This window comes from Trichechus manatus, unplaced genomic scaffold (genome assembly GCF_000243295.1).
Source record: "Trichechus manatus latirostris isolate Lorelei unplaced genomic scaffold, TriManLat1.0 scaffold00004, whole genome shotgun sequence".
NCBI lineage: Eukaryota > Metazoa > Chordata > Mammalia > Sirenia > Trichechidae > Trichechus > Trichechus manatus.
Window position 1 is genome coordinate 8,642,000 of NW_004443940.1, and position 20,398 is coordinate 8,662,397.

At 43.3% G+C, this 20,398-nt stretch overlaps 1 protein-coding gene across 2 annotated transcripts in view; it reads right to left on the reverse strand.

The window, feature by feature from the left end:
- Positions 1–3,827: 3,827 nt before the first annotated feature.
- Positions 3,828–20,398, reverse strand: part of ACTG2 (actin gamma 2, smooth muscle) — a 25,438-nt gene continuing 8,867 nt past the window's right edge. The window contains exons 2-9 of one of the 2 annotated variants that reach the window (XM_004369192.1): positions 16,574–16,735; positions 15,624–15,752; positions 10,998–11,108; positions 10,657–10,741; positions 8,667–8,828; positions 7,778–7,969; positions 5,850–6,031; positions 3,828–4,038 (exon numbers count right to left, since the gene is read on the reverse strand). In XM_004369192.1, the coding sequence (XP_004369249.1) occupies positions 3,895–4,038; positions 5,850–6,031; positions 7,778–7,969; positions 8,667–8,828; positions 10,657–10,741; positions 10,998–11,108; positions 15,624–15,752; positions 16,574–16,699 (1,131 nt within the window). In that variant the 5' untranslated portion in view covers positions 16,700–16,735 and the 3' untranslated portion in view covers positions 3,828–3,894. The remainder of the gene's footprint in view (positions 4,039–5,849; positions 6,032–7,777; positions 7,970–8,666; positions 8,829–10,656; positions 10,742–10,997; positions 11,109–15,623; positions 15,753–16,573; positions 16,736–20,398) is intronic. The other variant, XM_004369193.1, reaches the window with a different exon arrangement.

A 20,398-nucleotide genomic window follows, 5' to 3' on the forward strand; every position in this document is an offset into this window, starting at 1 on the left:
GGGAATAATGGCTCCAATATTATCTCCTAAATCAGTACTCTTTTGTATCTGGCTTGTTTCATTTAACATAATATCTGAGAGATTCATCCATGTCGTGTATGTAGTTGTAGTTCGTTTATTCTCGCGGCTGTATAGTATTTCACTGTTTCACTATACTACAATTCATTTCACCTGTGCAACTGTTGATGGACATTTGGGAATTTCTAAATTTGGGCTATTATGACTAGCGTTGCTATGAATAGTCTTGTACATGTCTTTTGGTAAGCATAAGTATGCATTTATGTGGAGTGTATACCTAGGAGTGGAATTGCTGGGTCATAGGTTATATGTATGTTCAGGTTATTACATATTCCCAAATAGTGGATAGTTCCACAGGGTTTGATTGTATCAACGTAACGCTACCAGCATCAGTGAGTGAGAATTCCGATCGTTCCACGTTCTCCCCCACCGTCGGTATTGTCAGGTTTTTTCGTTTTTATCCGTTCTGGTGTGCGTGTATCTTAGTGTAGTTTACATTTGCATTTTCCTGATGGTTAATGAAGTCGAACGCCTTTGCATATGTTTATGGACCATTTGTGTATCCTGTTTTGTGAAAGGCCTGTTCAAGTCTTGTATCCATTTTTCTACTGCATTGTCTTTGTTTTACGTTTTGATTTATTGTTCTTCATATATTCTGGATCTGAATCCTTTGCAAATATTTTCTCATACTGTGACTTGCTTCTAAGAGCTTTTAAAAAGTTTTTTTTGATACATAGTGTAAAGTAAGAAACTAAAATGTTTTTTGCCTAAATTGCCTGTCAGTTATCCTAAAATCAGCATTACTAACAATGGTCAGCTGTAGTCTCATCTACATCAGAGATGTCCTAATGTGCCAGATTGTGTCAATTGGTTAAATTAAGCTGGGAAGTACATTTCCAGAATCCTCTCCCTACAGAGCTCTAAGTTAGAATTGGCCAAAAGAGGATCTGGTGTGAGATTTGGAAAACAGAGGGTGAGCATCAGACACTCCTCTTTCGGGTTTCAGTAATCAGATGACAGACAGAGGGGACCAGCAGATAGGTCCCAGCTAGCCCTTTCTGATTGCTGACAGTCCCTTCTAGGCCTTCAGTTCCCCAGTTCTTCCCACCTTTGGGTAACGTCTCATTCCTGTAACAAATCCCATATTCCCATAATACTGGCAGTGCTCTGCTCGCCTGACTGAACACTGACCCGTACACCTAAAGGAGGCGTGCAGTGAGGTGGCTAAGAGTGTGCGCTGGATTCAGGTAGCCTCGGGGTGAGGAGTAAGAGAGATAATCCATAAGCAGCACTTAACACAATGCCTGGCATGCAGATCCAACAGACATTACATAAAAATTATAAATAATAGCTGCCTTCAGCTTGACCCTCAGTGCCTGGGACATTGCTTCTATTTATCTTGTTGCTGCATTTTCACCTTCTTCAAGCTACTGTAACTGATCCACGTACCCCTTCCTCTCTATCAGCAGATGCTGACCACTGAAGAATTCTAGGCCAGCATTTCTTGAAGTGGGGCAGGACTAGAGGAGAAGGGGAGGAGGCTGGATATGGGGGATAGGAAGGGAAAATGTATATCCCAACCTCCTGCAAGACATTTTTTTTTTCACTGTTGTAAAAATATATATAACAAAACATTTGCCAATTCCACAATTTTAACATGTACAATTCAGTGTCATTGATTATGTTCAACATGCAACCATCACCACTATCATTTTACAAATTATTCCACCACCATTACCAGAAACTCAGCGTCCCCTAAACAGTGACTCATTCTTTCCCCCGGTAACCACTAATAAACTTTGGTCTCTATATATTTGCCTATTTCATATAAGTGGGATCATAACAATGTTTGTCCTTTTGTGTCTGATGTATTTCGCTCAGTGTAATGTTTTCAGGATTCATCCGTGTTGTAGCATGTATCAGGACTATTTCTCTTTATGGCGAGTAATATTCCGTTGTATGTGTGTACCACATTTTACTTATGCATTCATCCCTTGATGGACATTTAGGTTTCCACCTTTTGGCTACTTTGAATAGTGCTGAAAAAGGCTTCTTTTTAATGACCTGGTCAGCTTCCCCTCTCCTCCCCCAACAGAGATTCTGAAGGGGCCCTTCCATAGAGGGTAGTGTCAGTGCTTCACGCAATCTCCTGGGATCCCGTTTGTGTGTGGGGGGGTCACCTCTGGCCTCTCCCCTGTGCTTTCTGTTTCAATGGCCTGTGGTTCTTCTTTGGAGGACTGTCCTCAGCCTACTGGAGCACTTTGCCCACACAGGTGGGAAGCCTAGAACTTTACTGCCCTCGGGGTAAGCCTTCCCCAATCACAGAAGGGTCAGGAACTGTGAAAGCCGTGCTCCCTTGCTTCCAGTCAGGACAGCTCTGAGGCCCCACATACACTTCAGAGGTCCCAGGTGGGGTCAGGCTGAGGCTGCCCTCTGCGGGACTTTGCCTGAGATCTCACACTTCCTGGGCTTCCCCTCCTTGCCTGCTGTGCCTCTCTCTCTCCCTTCTGGTTTCTCCTGGGAACACTTCCTTTATAAATCATTTGCACTCGAAACCTCATTTTAGGGTCTGCTTCTGGGAAACCCAACTTCAGATATAAATTCTCTAAGGGTTTTTGAATAAAATGCTTCCCTAACCCACCCCTACCCACAGAGGGCAAGTGCATGGAAGGTGCGTAGGTGGTGGAGGAGGAATGTTTGACTTTGAGGTCCATGAGCTTTACTACTGTGGGCTCCGCTGTCTCCAATGGGTGTGTCTGGAAAAGCTGATGGACCAGGTGGGATCTGATCAGAGCATGAAGGTTGGGACTTGGCTCAGTAGCGAGAGGAGAGGGTACACCAGGAAGGTGAGAACCTAGTTCTGCCACGAACTATAAACTAGCTATAGATTGGGGATGATACTAGTACCTACCTCATAGGGTTGTGGTAAAGATAAATAAGGAAATCCCTATAAAGCTCTTAACACGGTGTCTAGCACATTGTAAGCACACAATAAACGTTGGCTATTATCGTCTCTGATTTTCTAATAGTACTTTGTGGGTGCTTCTATTTCGCCTTGTATCATTGTGTTGTGTGTATGGGTCTGTCTCTCCCTTTGTGCAGTGAGACCTGAAGGGCAGGAATCATCTTTGTGGGATACATAAATCTGTGTGGCCTTGCCCACCTAAATGCCAAGAATTCAGTACATACTTGTAGAATAAAATGGAATTGACCAAGGGCGGAGTGGGAATGAAATAAGTAAGGAGATAAAGGAGAAGAGAGCAGAGGAGAGAAGAGAGGAGGAGAAGGGACGGGGAGGTGGCGGGGGAGAGGAGGGGAAAGGAGGAGAGAGGAAGGGGCAAAGCGAGAGAGGGAGGGAGGAACTGAGGAACTGAGAGGAAATGTTTTTCCTAAGAATGCTGCTTCTTTCTTGATTTGTTTTGGGGAAAATACAACCTAATCCTCAATGACAAAGGACCCAATAGAGCTCTTAGGCCCAAGATGACCTTTCCTTGCCTAAGTTCAAATAATATCCTGTTTGAACCACTCATTGCCCTTGAGGACTTATATCTCTGAAGGCCCATGTTTCTTAAACCACCAAAAGTCATCCAGCTCTCATTTTTACTCATATTCAAGGGCAAGGAGGCAAGGTTGTTTAGTATAGGGAGCACTAGCTTTGGAGGACTAGAATTTTAATCTTGATTCTGTGTGATCTTGAGCTAGTCTTTAGCTTGTCCGAGCCTCAATTTCCTCACAGAAATAATGTGTGAAAAGCCCTAGGACAGTGTGTAGGACATAGCCCGGGAAGAGAAGAGCCTCACACAGAGAAGTAAGGCTTGCAGGTTTTAATGTCTCATGATCGGTAACAGAACAGTCTTAAGAGAATCTGTTCTGACTTTAGAAGCACTTCCTGTGGACAATGGAAGGCCCTGCCTCATCATATTCGGGCTTGCTGATCCACATCTGCTGGAAGGTGGAGAGAGAAGCCAGGATGGAGCCGCCGATCCAGACCGAGTACTTCCGCTCCGGGGGAGCAATAATCTGCAAAGATCAAATGTGGTGAACCATGATCAGACCCTGAGGGAATAGGGAAGGTGGCCCAGGAGTTATCCCACCAACCTGCCAGGCTGCCCTGGAAAGGACAGCCTCCATGGTCAGAAGCAAACAGGATAAACATTGTGGTAGATTAGATTGTTGCTCAAAATCTTCACAATGATCTCCCCCACCCCCAAGCGCTCCACAGAAAGAGTGTGCTGCTCCACCCTGTGACTTTGGGCTGGACTGTGTATTTGCTTTGGCTGATGGGATGTTAGCAGACATGACCCAAGCAAGAGCTTGAAATATGCTTGTGCAGTTGGGCGTGCTGTCTTGTGCCTCTGCCACCTTCATGGGAAGAGCTTCCCCTGAGGAGCTGTTGGCCCTTCAGCCTGGGCCCCATAATGAGACATGTGGACCTGACCTGAGCTGGCTGGACCTGCAACCTGAAGCAGAGCCGCCTAGCCAAGCCTGGTCTCGGTCAGCTGACTCTCAGCTGACCTGCAGATGCATGAGGAATCAATGCTGTTGTTACATGCCACTCATTCCACAATTCCTCTACACAAATCCTCCAGTCCAGTTTGGTTGGGATGTTGTATATGTATACATGTCCCTCTGCACTTTTGCTCCTGCAATTTCCCCTACTCGGAGTGGGCTTTCCCTCCTTTTGTTTAGGCTGCCCTTGCATTGATCATGTCCACTAACTAACTAGGCCCTAAACTCCTGGAAGGCTGCCACATATTGGTGAACTCAGAGCAGTGGCTCATGAACTGGGATGTGCATCAAATCAGTGATGTTCATTCATCAACGTAGGTAATGGGGGCACTCGAGACTCATTGAATCAGAATCTGGAGGAAGCTAGGTGTGGTATCCTAACACATGGTCCCGGCAAAAAGGTCCTGCCCCAGGCCAGGCCTGATGTCCTCCGTATGGCAGGCTTCAGTCAGTGTGGCCACTCCAGTGCCTCCAGGTGAGAAGAACCCATGGATCTCACTGGTTGCTGGTGGCCTGCTCTGCTTCCCTGTGCTGAGCACCATCTGCTAGGTAGAGGGGTCGCCTGGGACAGCCTTTTTTGGTGAAGAAGGTCCTTAGAATACTGGCATAGAGAACGCACATCCTCAGATCAGGCCAGAGACCAACTTATTATGAGACTTTGTAACTTTAAACCTATTTGCTACTTCTACTCCCAGCTCTTTTTCTAAACCTGCTAGAAGCAAAAGTTCCTAGAAGCCCTAAAAATGTCTCGAGGATTGCTTGGGGAGCAGAGGCTGAGGGAGAAATGGCAACAGGTGGGCTTTTGTTCTGCCAAGCCTACAAGGTGAGGAGCTCTGCTGAGAAGCAGTGCGGGGAGGGCAGTAGCCAGGATGGGGCAGTAGACCAGACGCTGTCCAGGAATCAAGGAATGTCCCTTTAAGTTTGAAACAGCAGCTGGCCTTACGGCCAAACATTCCCTCTTTCACCTTTCACCTTTCTCTGGGCTAACACTCAAGTCTGTTTTAAAGTTTGAAGATGCTGTTGTGTTGCCTTCTTCTCTTCCCCTCCATTTCCCTCCTCTTAATTTTCTCCTCAACCCCTTAATGTTCTCTTCATCTCAAGTTCTTCCAGCCTCTTCTCGTATGACATTCACGTAATTGTGTTTGAGAGCCTATGCTAAACATGTGTCTATCCCATCAGTGCTCAAGGAACATAACAGCCTGAGACGGAATCTGCCCCTGACCAGGAAGACACTGAGCCCGGGAGACCACCAAGCTTCTGATCCTGTGGCAGCCTGATAGGTAGATCTTTGTACAGCAGGATGGAACTGGGGTGACACCCACCTTGATCTTCATGGTGCTGGGGGCCAGGGCTGTGATCTCCTTCTGCATCCTGTCAGCAATGCCGGGGTACATGGTGGTGCCCCCGGAGAGGACATTGTTGGCATATAAATCCTTACGGATGTCAATGTCACACTTCATGATGGAATTGTAGGTTGTTTCATGAATTCCAGCAGACTCCATGCCTAGTGGACATCATAGTATCTAGTCAACACCCATCACTCAGAAATACCCTGCCTCCAGCTCCTCAAATGACCCTTCTTCTGTTATTGCAACCACCCTAGTTCAGACCCTAAATCACTTCCCAAATGGGTTAGAAGATCAGACCCCCTAACTGGCCACCACCCTTCCCCCTCTTCTGAGGGATCTTTCACACTTTTGCCAGGTGCCTATTTCTAAAGGAACACTTTCATCATATCAGTTTGTCTTGTTTTACAGCTTTTTTGAGATACAGTTCACATACCATAAGATTCACCCTTTTAAAGTGTATGGTTCTGTGGTTTTTAGTAGATTCACAGTGTTGTGCAACCACCATCACAGTCTAATTTTAGAACATTTTCAACATCCCCAAAAGAAACCCCATACCATTAGCAGACACTCCCCATTTCCCCCTCTGTCCTTGCCCCAGCCCCTGGCAACCACCAATCTACTTTCTATCTCTGTAGATTTGCCTAATCTGGGTATTTCATATAAATGGAATCATACAATATGTGGTCTTTTGTGACTGGCACCTTTCACTTAGCTTGATGTTTTCAAGGTTCATCCATATCATAGCAATATCAATACTTCATTCCTTTTTGTTGTCAAATAACATTACATTGCATGGGTATACCTGGTTACATCATCTTTGACATTTACTCATTGCCTACCAATCGAAATCTAACTACCTTAGCAGGGCACCAAGATCTTCCACAGGGAAAGGCCCTGTATGTCAAAGTAGCTCACGTCCACCTAGCTTCTAGTCTTTTCTCCCTGAAACATAATTCCACATTGCAGATAGAGGACTCCTCCTAAAGTACAAACCTGACCTTGCTACATTGCTGCCTAAAAACTTCCAGGCGATTGCAATGCTGATATGTATAACCCCGTAGTCTGTGTGGTCCATCCCCAGTGACTCTCTCCAATCTCCCCTGTGTATCAACACATACACACACACACTCACTCACCCACACCCACACCCCTCCTGTCTCATTGTCCTCCAAATAGAACATGATCTCTCCCCCCTCCCTGCTTTTGCATATACCATTCCCTCTGCTTTGCAAGCCGTTCCCCATTCTTCACTCCTTCCATCCCCAGATACCACAAGGTTCTGCTCAAATGTCCACCTTCTCATGGAGCCTTCTCAGATTTCTCAGGCCTATACCGCTTTGTCCAGATTCCAGTTTATCACTTACTATACCGTATGTACACTTATACTGACAGGTTTGTCTCTTCCTACGCATTGCTCAAGAGAGTAGTTGTCCTTGTATTAAATATTATCTTATTTAATCCTTGTTGTAACCCTATCTGGTAGGTACTATCATTATTTCCATTTTAACTGTGAGGAAACTGAGGTTTGAAGAAGGCAACATGTCCAAAGTCACAGGGTTCAGGGGCAGAATCAGGATTTAAAACCAGGTGTCACTCCAAAACCCACTACACAGTTCAGCCTCTCTGATCTAAATGGTAAGTGACCAGGAAGTGGCCCGCTGTGTCCTGTGCATTAACCTCATTCTTAGTTTCATCTTAGATTTCCTGCCCTGCTTTTCCTTCTGTTTTGATTTCCTTACCCTTCATTAGATTTTCTTTAGTTAGATTATTTATATATTTTTGGCCCTTCCTGGAAAAGTGTAGGGTACATACAAACAATAAACAAAGTGTTTGTGACTCCTGGTTTTCTCTTTCCAGTACCTCACCCATCCCTCCTCCCTGTTCTATGGGGCAGCACTCACCAATGAAGGAAGGCTGGAAGAGGGTCTCGGGGCAGCGGAAACGCTCATTGCCAATGGTGATGACCTGGCCGTCTGGCAGCTCATAGCTCTTCTCCAGGGAGGAAGATGAGGCTGCTGTGGCCATCTCATTCTCAAAATCCAGGGCCACATAACACAGCTTCTCCTTGATGTCTCGAACGATTTCTCGCTCAGCTGGAAGGAGTAGAAGTGGTAGAAAGTGATACTCAGTTCTGTTGGTTTGGTTGTCCATTTTTATAAAAGCTGCCATCTTACATCTACTTTGGATTTCGTCTTAGGGTGATGATAGACTTGCCCCTGAAGAGGATCAAGCAGCTCTCCACAGCATGTTTATTTTTCCATTCCTGTTTCTAAAGTGGAAGTTCAAAATCCTGATTCCCAAGCAACACTTTGTATGGACTTCTCTCCCCTGTTCTCATCACTCTGCCCTGGCAAAGCTCTGGGCCTTCCATGCAAGACACAGTTCAAGTCTAGATATATGCCTATATGTTGTGATCTTACAGGAAGTAGGAAGGCCCCACCAGCTCTGATCCTGGTGTGGACATGAAAAGAGGCACCAGGTCCCTGGGGAAGGAGGGGTTGCTGTGAAAGGACATAGAAAGGAGGCCTCTGCTGAGAGCTGCTTAGCATAATGAGGCCTAGGCCTTGTCCCTCGCCCAGGGTGTCTTGGTCGGGAGCCTTCCTCTTTTAACAAGGCTGCCTTGACTAGCTAGTCTTTCCCAGAGGCCTGGCCCAGCTCAGGGCCTCCCAGTCTACCCCAAGAGTGTTTGAGGACACAGGACAACAAAATTCTCATCAGTCCTAAGAGTTTCTAGTCCTAGGTCAGATTTGGTTCTAAGCTCAAGTCAGAATCAGGAAAGGGCCTGGATACCTGTGGTCACAAAGGAGTAGCCTCTCTCTGTGAGGATCTTCATGAGGTAGTCCGTGAGGTCGCGGCCAGCCAGGTCAAGGCGCATAATAGCATGGGGCAGTGCATAGCCCTCATAGATGGGGACATTGTGAGTGACACCATCCCCTGAATCCAGGACGATACCTATAGGCAGAGAGGATAGAACCTATGAAAGCTCTGTCTGTCTTTTTCTGGAACCAGTCACCAAATGATCTTTGACTACCACATTTTTCTTTAGCAGCTAAGAAAATCCATCCACCATGAGACAGTAGGCTTCAGGAGGGCATATAAAATGTCTCCTCTTCTTATATCCCTTGAAACAAGTTCATGGTAATGTACACTTGTTGATCTGCATTAAATCTAGATTATACATCCTTTAAGTGAGACTGGATAATTTGCATATCCTTTGGGTATCAAACTTCCACATATGTATGTACAGTCCGAATGTTAGAGCTGGAAGGGACTGTAAGACCAAAAAGTCATTTTAAAAAAAGTTTTTTTTTAATGTTCTTTCCAAATGAAACTTTTTGTAAACCATAAAAGGAAGTAAGCTTTCTCAACATGCTAAGATATCTGTCTCCACCCAACAGCAAAATAATAATTCATGCAGAAATACTACAATATCACCATTATTATTTATTATTGTCCTGGACATTCAAGCGAATGCAATAAGACAGAAAATAGAAAGTATTACTATCAAAAGGAGACAGAATTTTATTTTCAGATGATGTGGCTACATACCTAGAAGACTGAAGAGAATCAACTGAGAAACTATTAACGTTAATAAGATGAGTTCAGTAGGGGCCAGATGTAAAATAAACAGGCACCAGTAGCCTACACTTGTACAAAGATCTAGATCACAGCATATTTTATAATAAAAAATAAAAATTGGAGACAACCTCAAGGTCCAACAATAGAGAAATGATAAATTATGGAGCCGTTGTACAATGACTACTGTGCGGCCTTTAAAGCTAATGTTTACAACATAAAATCAAGTGTAAAGGGCAGGATACAAAACCATATATACCAAGGAAATCCTCATGACTGTCCTTATTGCCTGCAGTGAAATCTACTTGTCTCTCCCCTGCTAAACTGTTAGCTCCACAGTAGCAGTCTCTCTTGTTTTGTATGTCCATGGTCTGGCGCAGCGTTTGGCACATGGTAGGGAGTGATGGAAAGTATTTGATGGATGGATGAATCAATGGCTACATGAACGAAAGGATATTTGAACCTTGTTTATGGAAGCTGCCAAGTCCCTATGAGAATCACCTTGTTGTGAATCCTCTGTCTCCCTGTGCAGCCGCCTACTTACAAGGCCACCTACTTACACAGGTACCATCACAGGTTCTGCCATTGCTGCTTCATGAGGCAGAAACATTCCAATACTGTTGGAATGTATGTATAAGCTCCTGGAAGGACTACTGTGAGGGAAGATGTTGTTGTTGTTGTTAGTTGCTGTTAAGTTGACTCCCAACTCAGGGCAACACCACGCACAATGGAATGAAATGCTGCCCAGTCCTGTGCCATCCCCATGATACCATTGTGGTCCATAGGGTTTTCATTTGGCTGATTTTCAGAAGTAGATCGCCAGGCCTTTCTTCCTAGTCTGTCTTAGTCTGGAAGCTCCACTAAAACCTGTTCATCATCACAGCAGCACACAAGCCTTCGCCGACAGATGGGTGATGGCTGTGCATGAGGGACATTAGCTGGAAGTGGAACCTGAGTCTCCCACATGGGAGGCGAGAATTCTACTAGTTATGGTTTGTTTGTGTAAATACTTTCTAGTTACACCGCTAGGCTCACATCTGCTTTCTACATGGGCATTCCCATCTGTTATCCCTAAGCAAGGTTGTCCCTGGACTTTGGCTGTCCCTTCGATCCTTCTGAGCAGGGGAGGAGTGTCTTTGCAGAAACCTAGCTCTTCCCTATCTTGCTTGGTGTCAGAAAAGGAGCGGCATACAAGGCTGCTCACCTGTTGTGCGTCCAGAAGCATAGAGGGAGAGCACAGCTTGAATGGCGACGTACATGGCAGGGACATTGAAGGTTTCAAACATGATCTGAAAGGACAATGCAGAATAAAGGACTATCTGGCAAAAATCACAGTACCTCTTGGCCTACACAATTGTTTGCAATCTTATTAAGGGCAGGATTCCTCTTTATGCTACCCCCACCCTCCACAGGGCCTGGCATGGATTACATACATAGCAGGTCCTTAAAAAATTCTGTTGCACTGGTGTATGAATGGGAGAACTGGCCTGGCCTAGCATTCATGTTGCTTCTTATGCCAGGGCTCAAGTCCTCCTGGCTTCTTACCTGCGTCATCTTCTCCCTGTTGGCCTTGGGATTTAGGGGGGCCTCGGTGAGCAGGGTGGGGTGCTCCTCAGGTGCTACCCGCAGCTCATTGTAGAAGGAGTGGTGCCAGATCTGGTTAAGACAAAAGGCAATGAGCCCAGCAGACTGCCAATGGGCTGGGAAATTCTGTGGGAGCACGGTGGGATGGCGCACAGGATGGGGCTGGACTTGAGACCCATCAGCCTGGGAATTTCTCATTGACATCCAAGTTCTCAACAGGGCCCCATTCAGGGCTCAGACCTGGAAGCAGTACACTGTGTGTGTGGGTAGATGGAAGATACCAACAAGAGACTGGAGGGTGGGAGGAGAGAGAAGGGTCAGGGTGTTTCTCCTGGCAATGGATGGTCGTCGCCCTCCGTGAGCACAGCTCCTGCCGGGTGAGGGCTCCAGCTCTAACTGAGCTCCAGTGACACTGCCCCCACCCCCCAGTTCCTTAGGCTTAGGGGTGTAGCAGCTTCCCACTGTTGCTACTACCTCAGCATCCCTTTCTGGTTGCCTTAATCCTGCTCACATCTCTGGAACCAGTCCTTCATTCAATTCACTTCAAAAGCGCAGTGAGTGCATACCTGACAGGTATGCTTGGGTTCAGTTTTCACTGTTCATTACTGACCGGGCTGGTGCTTTAGAGCAGGGTTTCTTCAGCCTCAGCATGACTGATATTTTAAGTTGGATAATTCTTTGTTGGGGAGGAGCTGTCCTGTCCTGTGCGTTGCAGGGTATTAAGCAGCACCCCTGGCCTCTGCCCACTAGATGCCAGTAGCACCTCTCCATGTGTGACAATCAAAAATGTCTCCAGACACTAGCAAATGTCCCCTGCAGGCCAAAATTGCCCTGGCTGAGAACCAACGCTTTAGAGAAAGTTATTTCTCCCCACAGAGTCCCTGGGTGGCGCAAACAACGTGCTCAGCTGCTGGCCCAAGTGTTGGAGATTTGAGTCCACCCAGGGCGTCCTGGAAGAAAGGCCTGGTGAACTACTTCTGAAAAACCAGCCATTGAAAACCCTAGACAGCACAGTTCTACCCTGACACACACGGGGTCGCCAGGAGTCAGAATGACTTGACGCCAACTGTCTTTTTTTTTTTCCTTTCTCCCCACTGTGTCCAGTTCCCTCTTCAGTGATTCAGCACAGCCAACGAGGAGTGTTTAATTCAGAGGAATTCAGCAAAGAGTGGCAGGGACATGGGGCTTTGATTTCCTCAGAGGTGGGGCACAGAGTCATTTGATTACTTTGTACCCATATATTTATGCACCCCAGCTTTGATAATGAATCAGATGTGGCCCCGGGTTCTTAGTTTCAAAGCCCAGAAGGGAAGAAGTCGGCAAAAAACAAAATGCAAAGACACGAGTCACATTTCAAATGAAGGAAGAGGCAGGAGCAGTCAATTACGTGGGGGATGTGAGTGAGCTGGGGCAGTGGGTTGGTTTGTTTGGTGAAGTCTCCAGGACTGAGAAGGGTATCTGAGGCAGAGGAAATGACACAGGTAAAGGCTCTGGACTGGGACCGTTTCACAGGAGACAGGAAGCAGGGCCACTAGCCTTAACAAGGTGCTGCCAGTATTTACTTCTTAATGTCGTTCACAGACACCTTGTGTCCAAATCACCTGGGGAATTGCTACAGCTGCAGGTTCCTGGGCTGTATCCCAGAGCCACTGAATGAGAACCTTTGGGTGTTGGGCCCAAGCATCTACATTTCATTTTATTTTATTTTTGGAGTTTTTATAAAATACCTTCACAGTTAAAGATACTGACAATTGAAAAATTAGAAAAAATATTTTATAAAAGAATTAAAATCTCCCATGTTTTCACCATCTAGTAACAAACAGCTAACATTTTGGCTTTTTTCTTTTTTGTAATCTCTTTTATGTATTTTTGCATCTATAAAGAATGCAAAAATCTATAAACATAATTTGTTTCTGGTCACTTTTCAATTAATATAACAAATTATTTCCCTTTTCATTGTAAATATTTATTTTTAATAAATCAAACACTTAACTTTAATATTTACATAATATTTCATCATATACCATCATATATTTAATCATGTTATTATTCATGATGTCTTTAATTTTTGTTTATAAATAATCTTGTGATAGATATCTTTGTGCATTTTACACTTTCTTTTTTGAAATTTTGGACATTCTCCAAAGAAAAGGATTCTAGAAGTGGAATTACTGGGCTAAAGGCCACGGGAATTGGAAGATTTTTTGGTTTCTATTACTGACAAAGAGGTGAAACTGATTTTTACTCCTAGAAGAAGCAAGCGCCTATTGTACCAAACCTTCTACCTTCATTCAGTGTTTCGCTCTTAAAACGAGAAAGTTTGATAGGTAAAAATGATACTAAGTTGCTTTACTTTGAATGTTTACATTTGTTTCAAATGAGCTTGAATGTTTTCACGTTTGCAACTACTTATAAGTTCTATTAGGCAAATTGTCTATTCATGTCCTTTGTTTATTTCTCTGAAGGAGACTTGGTATTTTTAATTTTCAATTTGCATTAGCTCCTAACCAAAAGGTTGGCTTTTCAAACCCATTCAACTTCACCACAGGCAGTAAGAAAACCCGCTGGCGCTCAGTTCTACTCTGTAACCAACACGTGGGGTCACCATGAGTTTGGTTTGTTTTGTTTCTTATTATTTTTGTTGACATTAATCCTTCATCGCACTTATTGTGAATATTTTTTGTTTTCCTTTTAAACTTGGTTTTATTTTTGACATACTGTAAGTTAGGATTTTTAAGAAATCAAATTATCATTCTTTTTCTTTATGACTTCTTTCACCAGAAATTTGATAAATGCTCATATTTGAATTTTTATATTTAACTTTTATATTTACTTTATATGTGTTTGGTGAGATAGTAAGAGTCAGAGATAGAACCAAAGATCCCGCCTCCTCCAAATAACTAATTGATTGGCCCAGAAAATTTCATTGAATAATCCTTCTTTTCCCTGTGGTGTTGGAAATTTTCTTTATATTCTCTCTTTACCTTTGTGTTGTTACCAAATTATTTTAATTTTTATAACTCTGTTGCATTCTAATAGTTAGATATGAAAAGTCTCTTCTCATAATTTTTCTTACTCATTTTGTTCTAAAATTTTGCCTATTTATTGCTCCAAACACGCTTTACCATTATTTTGCCTAATTAAAAATTGTGAGATTTGTATTGGAATTGCAATGAGTATATAAAATAATTTGGGAAGAGTTAATACCTTTGCTTTATTCAGTTTTCCTTTTAAGGCACGTAATATAATTTTAGGGTTTTCTTTAAAGATTTCACACACTGTTACTACTGTGAATAAAGTATTTTGTCTATTATGTTTTTGAATTAGATATTATGAGCTACATACTAATAATATGTGTCATTTCTTGAGCATTAAATATATGCCACGCCTGGGGTTATATTAAGTATTTACCTAATTCAATCTTCCAAGCAACCTAATGAAGAAAGTATTATTATCTCCCCTTCACAAATGAGGAAATTAAGGCTTAGAGGGTTTGATTAACTCACTCAAAGCTGAAGTGACAAAGTGGCAGAGGAGGAGTTTGCACCCAGATCTCCCTGCTGCTGATTCCAAGGTCTGTGCTCCTAACTACTTCACTATGAGATGTGAACGCTGTTGCATTTGATATAGTCATCTCACATCTGTAGTGACCGAATCAAGGATTTGGAGAAAAGTAGCTATGAATTACAGATTTCAAATCAACATTCTTTATTCCCAGTTGTAGTCTGCTCAATAAACCCTCTATTTAAAGTTTCAGAATACAGACATTGCAGAAACAAGAACTCTTCAGATAACTCTTAGCTGAATTTATCAGAAGAATATTAGAAAAACTCTATTAGCATGTCGCACACATTAATTTGTTTATCACAAACTGTACCATTCAAAAATGAACCCCTCTGCATTTTCTGATGTAAAAAAAAAAAGCTTCTTGAAACCTCTAGATATTTTTACTTAAAGTTTTCATTAGATAGTCATCATGATGATATACCATCAATGCACCTATCTGAGGTCCTGAGAGGGGAAATAAAATAGAGAGAAGGGTCATTTGCCGCTCCCAAAGCAGCATCAGAGTTTTAAAGAAACTCCCTGGTGAGTCTCACAAGGCGAGTCTCACGAAGGCTGGAGTGGGACAGCCACTGGACTAGACTGCATGCTGCATGAAAGGAAGAAACTGGGAGTTAGGCAGGGTCAGGTCCTCGGGAACACAATGGGGAGTTAGGAACCTACAGTTGGTTAGTGACGAGCTCCTGAAGATTCCCTAGAAGGTGAATGACATGATCTGATCCGATTTTTAGAAAGATAAGCTTTGCAGGAGTGTGGAGAATTGATTGGATGCGTGAGGGCAGGATACAGGGAAACCAGCCAGGAAGCCATTGTAATAGTCCAGGTGAGAGATGCTGGCTGCCTGTGATAAAGTGTCCATGGGGATGGAAAGGAAAGAAGGAAGGAATGGACAAAGGAATGAAGGAAAGATGTGAGAAACATTTTAGAGGTAGTGTTGACAGGACACAGGGGCCTATGGGATATGAGGGTCATGATGACGTATGATCATTAAAATAAGCACATTAAAGGGAGATCCACTGATACCTTCTCCATGTCATCCCAGTTGGTGATGATGCCGTGCTCAATGGGGTATTTGAGAGTTAGGATCCCGCGCTTGCTCTGAGCCTCATCCCCCACGTAGCTGTCTTTCTGGCCCATTCCCACCATTACACCCTGCAATGCAAAGGGAAGGAAAGAGAAGTGAATTTGTTGAGGGCTGCACACAGAAGGACATTGGGAGGTCTCTGAAGGATGAGGATAGGAAAAGAAGCCTGTTTTCCCCTGAAGGTAAGGATGGAGAAGATATCCGTGAGCGAGGAGGTGACAGGGACAGAAGGTGGAGAATTTCTTATAGGCTGGTCTCTATCCTCTCTTCTAAAATAATGTCGTTGTCTGAGAGAGAACAGGGTCCAGCCACACATTTCTTCCCCTCCCCTTACTACACACACACAGCACGTGTACTTACCCTCCTCAAACACCCTGTGCTTGCACTTCTGTATCTCCAAATCTTTGCTCATGATGTTTCCTCCATCTGCTGTAATCCTCCTTATCCTCAGTTATCCCTTTGTCCAGGAAGCTTTCCCCTTCCTAGTGCCTATGTTCAGATTTAATCTCCCTCCTTTGTGGTCCCCTAGTGAAATAATTTCCTTCTATTTCAGCCCATGATTTCAAGTTAGTTGTGTGGTATCTCCATAAAGCATAAATTTCTTAAAGGCAAGGAACTTAACTGCATACATTAAAAAAAAAAAAAAAGCAACTCTAGAGACTTAAGCCTGACATAATATCCTTATTGTATGCCTGAAGGGTATTGTCTTTGATTCTAGATATTCCTCTTTAAAGGGTCCTGCTCTGTTAGTTAATCATAAAAGAGAGTTCTTGCCCCGTTACATGCACACACTCACACTCACAGACACACACACACAGTTCAGCATAATCTCCACGACGCAGTGCTTGCTCCTAGTGGCTCAAAGCCTTGGACCTGGATGAGCACACACCTGGTGGCGAGGGCGGCCCACGATGGAGGGGAAGACAGCCCGGGGGGCATCATCTCCTGCAAAACCAGCCTTGCACAGGCCGGAGCCGTTGTCGCACACAAGCGCGGTGGTCTCCTCTTCACACATCGTGAGTGTGGCTGAGTGAACTGGGGGCTGGAGTACCTTGGGGTTCGGGAGAGAAGAGCACTAGTCAGCCATTTGTCAAAATCATGTTGGAGAGAGTCTTCTTGGTTTTGGGGTCTGGCTCCTCCTGCAGCCAGGGCCCAGTTCCAGGAGGGACAGGCATGAACTTGGTCTCCAAGTCTCTGGAAGTTCAGGCTTCCTCCTTCTCCCCTGCCTCTTAAAGCCCTGAAATGGCTACAAAGTTTTAATCCAATGGCGAGAACTTCTAAAAGACTTGAACGTTAGGAAAAGAGTTGAAAAAATGTGCAATATACATATGAACGATTAGTATTTACAATATATAAAGAACGCCTAAATCAGTAGTAAACAGCACCAAAGAAAAACAAAGACTATGCATAGATAATTGACCAAGAAGGAGGTATAAATGTCCAACAGTTATATGAAAAGATGCTCAGCCTCACTAGTTATCAGGTAAGTGTAAATTAAATAAGACCGTTCTTGGCCATCATATTGTTAAGATTAAAAGTTTTAGAAAAGGCGTTGGCAAAGGGAAAACTGGATAAACACACAAATGTACAATGTAGAGCTACTCAAATGTCAAATTATGGAATACTGGACTGCGGTAAGGAGAAGAGCAAGGTAGATCTACATGGATTAATGCAGATAGATTTCTAAAACACTCTGCTGAGTGAAAAAAGAAAATTGCGGAATAGATTGCATTGTACAAAACCATTTAGGTGAGTTCTTTCTAAAACACAAATCAATATTATATATTTTCTATGATTTTCTATTTGTGGATATAAACACATGGCAAAAAGCTCTGAAAGAATACATACTAAATGGATCATAGTGATTACCTCTGGGGATGCGGAAGGGAACAAGAGAGGAGGTGCTGAGTTATAGCTATAATGTTCTAATTTTTACAAGGAGATTGTATTCATGTAGAGTTTATGTAATTAAAAAGAAATAAAATAAACTAAAACTATAAAATTCCTAGAAGAACAAGCAGGAGCAATGCTGTAGGCTAGCTTTCAACAATGGATTATCTATCATAATAACAAAAGCACAAACAGCAAAAGACAAAATAAATAAATAGGACCGCATAAAAATTAAAAACTTTTGTTCATCAAAAGACTTTACCAGAAAAGTGAAAAGACAAGCTACTGACTGGGAGATACCTTCAAAAACCATATGTCTGACAAGAATCTAATAACCAAAATAAATATAAAACTTCACCAAGTTAACAACAAAAAGACAATCCAATCATAAAATGAGCAATGACTTAAATAGATGTTTCACCAAAGAGGACATTCAAATGGTCACCAAACACATGAAAAGATGTTCATCATCATTAGCCATCAGAGAGATGCAAAGCAAAACCACAATGAGATACCATACTTCCACTAGGATGGCTAAGATTTAAAAAAACAAAAAACACAGAAAATAACAAAAGTTGGAGAGGATGTGGGGAAATTGGAACACTTATCCATTGCTGGTGGGAATGCAAAATGGCACAGCCATTGTGGAAAACAGTGTGGAGGTGCCTCAAAAAACTAAAACTAGAACCACCATGTGACCCAGCAATTTCACTCCTAAGTATATACTCAAAAGACTTGAAAGTAGAGACTCAGACAAAGGCTTGTACACCAATATTCACTGCAGCATTATTCTTAACAGCCAAAAGGTGGAAACAATCTAAATGCCCATCAACAGATGAACGGATAAACAAAATGTGGTAAATACATATAATGGAATACTACTCAGCCAGTAGGAGGAACGAAATCTTGATACATGCTACAATATGGAAGGAGCTTGAAGACATTATGCTGAGCGAAATAAGCCAATCACAAAAGGACAAATATTGTACGACCTCACTTATATAAAGAGACAAGAAAAGGGAAAGTGTAGAGACCAAAGTTTGTCAGTGATTACCAGGGGTCAGAGGAAGAGGGAAAACGGGGCTTAACGGTGATGAAAAGAATCATATTGATTAAGGGTAGGACTCAAGGCCAATTATTGTAATTGCTGTCGATAAGTTGTACACCAGTAAAAAGCTGAACTGGCAAAAGTAGTTAAGTAGATATAGTTACAACGAAGACCAAAAATAAATAAATAAGAGTAGCTTCTACGGCTGCTTATGTACAACCAAACACCTCATGGGATTTGGTTCCTTGGTTTGGAGGTTTAGGGTCATGGTTTCATGGGACATCCCAGTTAATTGGCCTAATATTGTTTTTAGTGCTTCTGTTCTACCTCCTAGTTCATTGCATGGTGACTGGGGTCTTAAAATCTTGCAAGCAGCCATCCAAGACACAACAATTTGTCTCTGTTCACCTGGAGCAACAGGGGAAGGAGAATCAGAAATAGGAAGAGGATATGGAATGTGTGGCTAATTGCCATGAGTCCAGAACTGGATGGTACCCAGGTACTATTACTGAACATTTTGATTAAAGAGTCCATAGAAGAACGCTGATCAAAAGGGGGTAAATGCAGAACAGAATTTAAATTCTCATGGACTTTAGACTTTCTGGAGCCATAGAAGACAGATGAACCCCTGAAACTATTGCTCTGAGATAATCTTTAAACCTTAAGCCAAAAATATCCACTGAAGTCATCATAAAACTGAACAATAGTTTAACTAGTAAAAAAGATCTACCTTGACATTATGCTCACTTAAGAACTGTCTCTAAGGGATCAAATTGACAAGCAACTCAAAAGATTAGATAGGAACCTTAGGGAGCCGTGAGTTTATGTTGACAAGGGAGGAAATTCAGAGAAGGAGGGTGAGAATGGTTGCACAACTTGAAGAATGTAATCAATGTCACTAAATTATACATGTAGAAACTGTCGAATTTGTGTACTTTTTGCTGTGTATATTTCCAACAACAACAACAATAAAATTTAGGGGGGTAAAAGAAATAAAATAGCATAACATATTATTAGGTGAAATGTGTAATCCTAAGGAGAAGCATGTTTAAGAGGAAGGGGCAGCCTGGGAGGAGATGGGAAAGGATGGGACTTCATGATGGAACTCCACTGTCCGCTGCCACACCAGAAGGAGAAAATAGAGAATTCCCTCTCTGATGCTGATATCTCAATTGGGACAGGTGCAAAGTAATGAGGACATTCCTTTTTCCAACATCTATTGCAGGTTTGAGTTAAAAGACAAACATCTGGCAACCTTTGGCACTCGGTGATGAAGAAGAAGCAACTGAACCTCAGGAGATGGCATGAAGATTGACTTCCAGCCTGGGAGTCTGGGTGGGGCAGGGAGGACATGGGAAAGGCCCAGCAGAGAGGGGTTGGGAAGTCTGACTGTCACAAGTCCAAAGGAAAGAGAGGCTGGAGGGGCTGAAAGAGAAGACAGCTGTGAAGGAGGAAGGCCTGGCAAAGCCCCATTCAGAGCGTATGGCCACAGGTGCTTCTGCCAAGGAGAAGGAGGAGAGAGGAGCTGCCGAAACATGTGACGCTGGCTCCCAAGGGCCATGTACAAAGATGGGCCCCAAAATCATGACCCAACAAGTGATGAGATGGTGCCACAGGCCTGTGAATGTGATGCCAGAAGGCCAAGGTAGAGAATGAGCAGAAGTGTATTAACAAAAGTCCAAGTATAAAAGGAAGCCCTTTCAGCTAAGCACTCTAGGGGGAGAGGCTTGTGGTAACTCCTCAAATCCAGCTTTTCTTCTGTCTTTGCTGATCCTC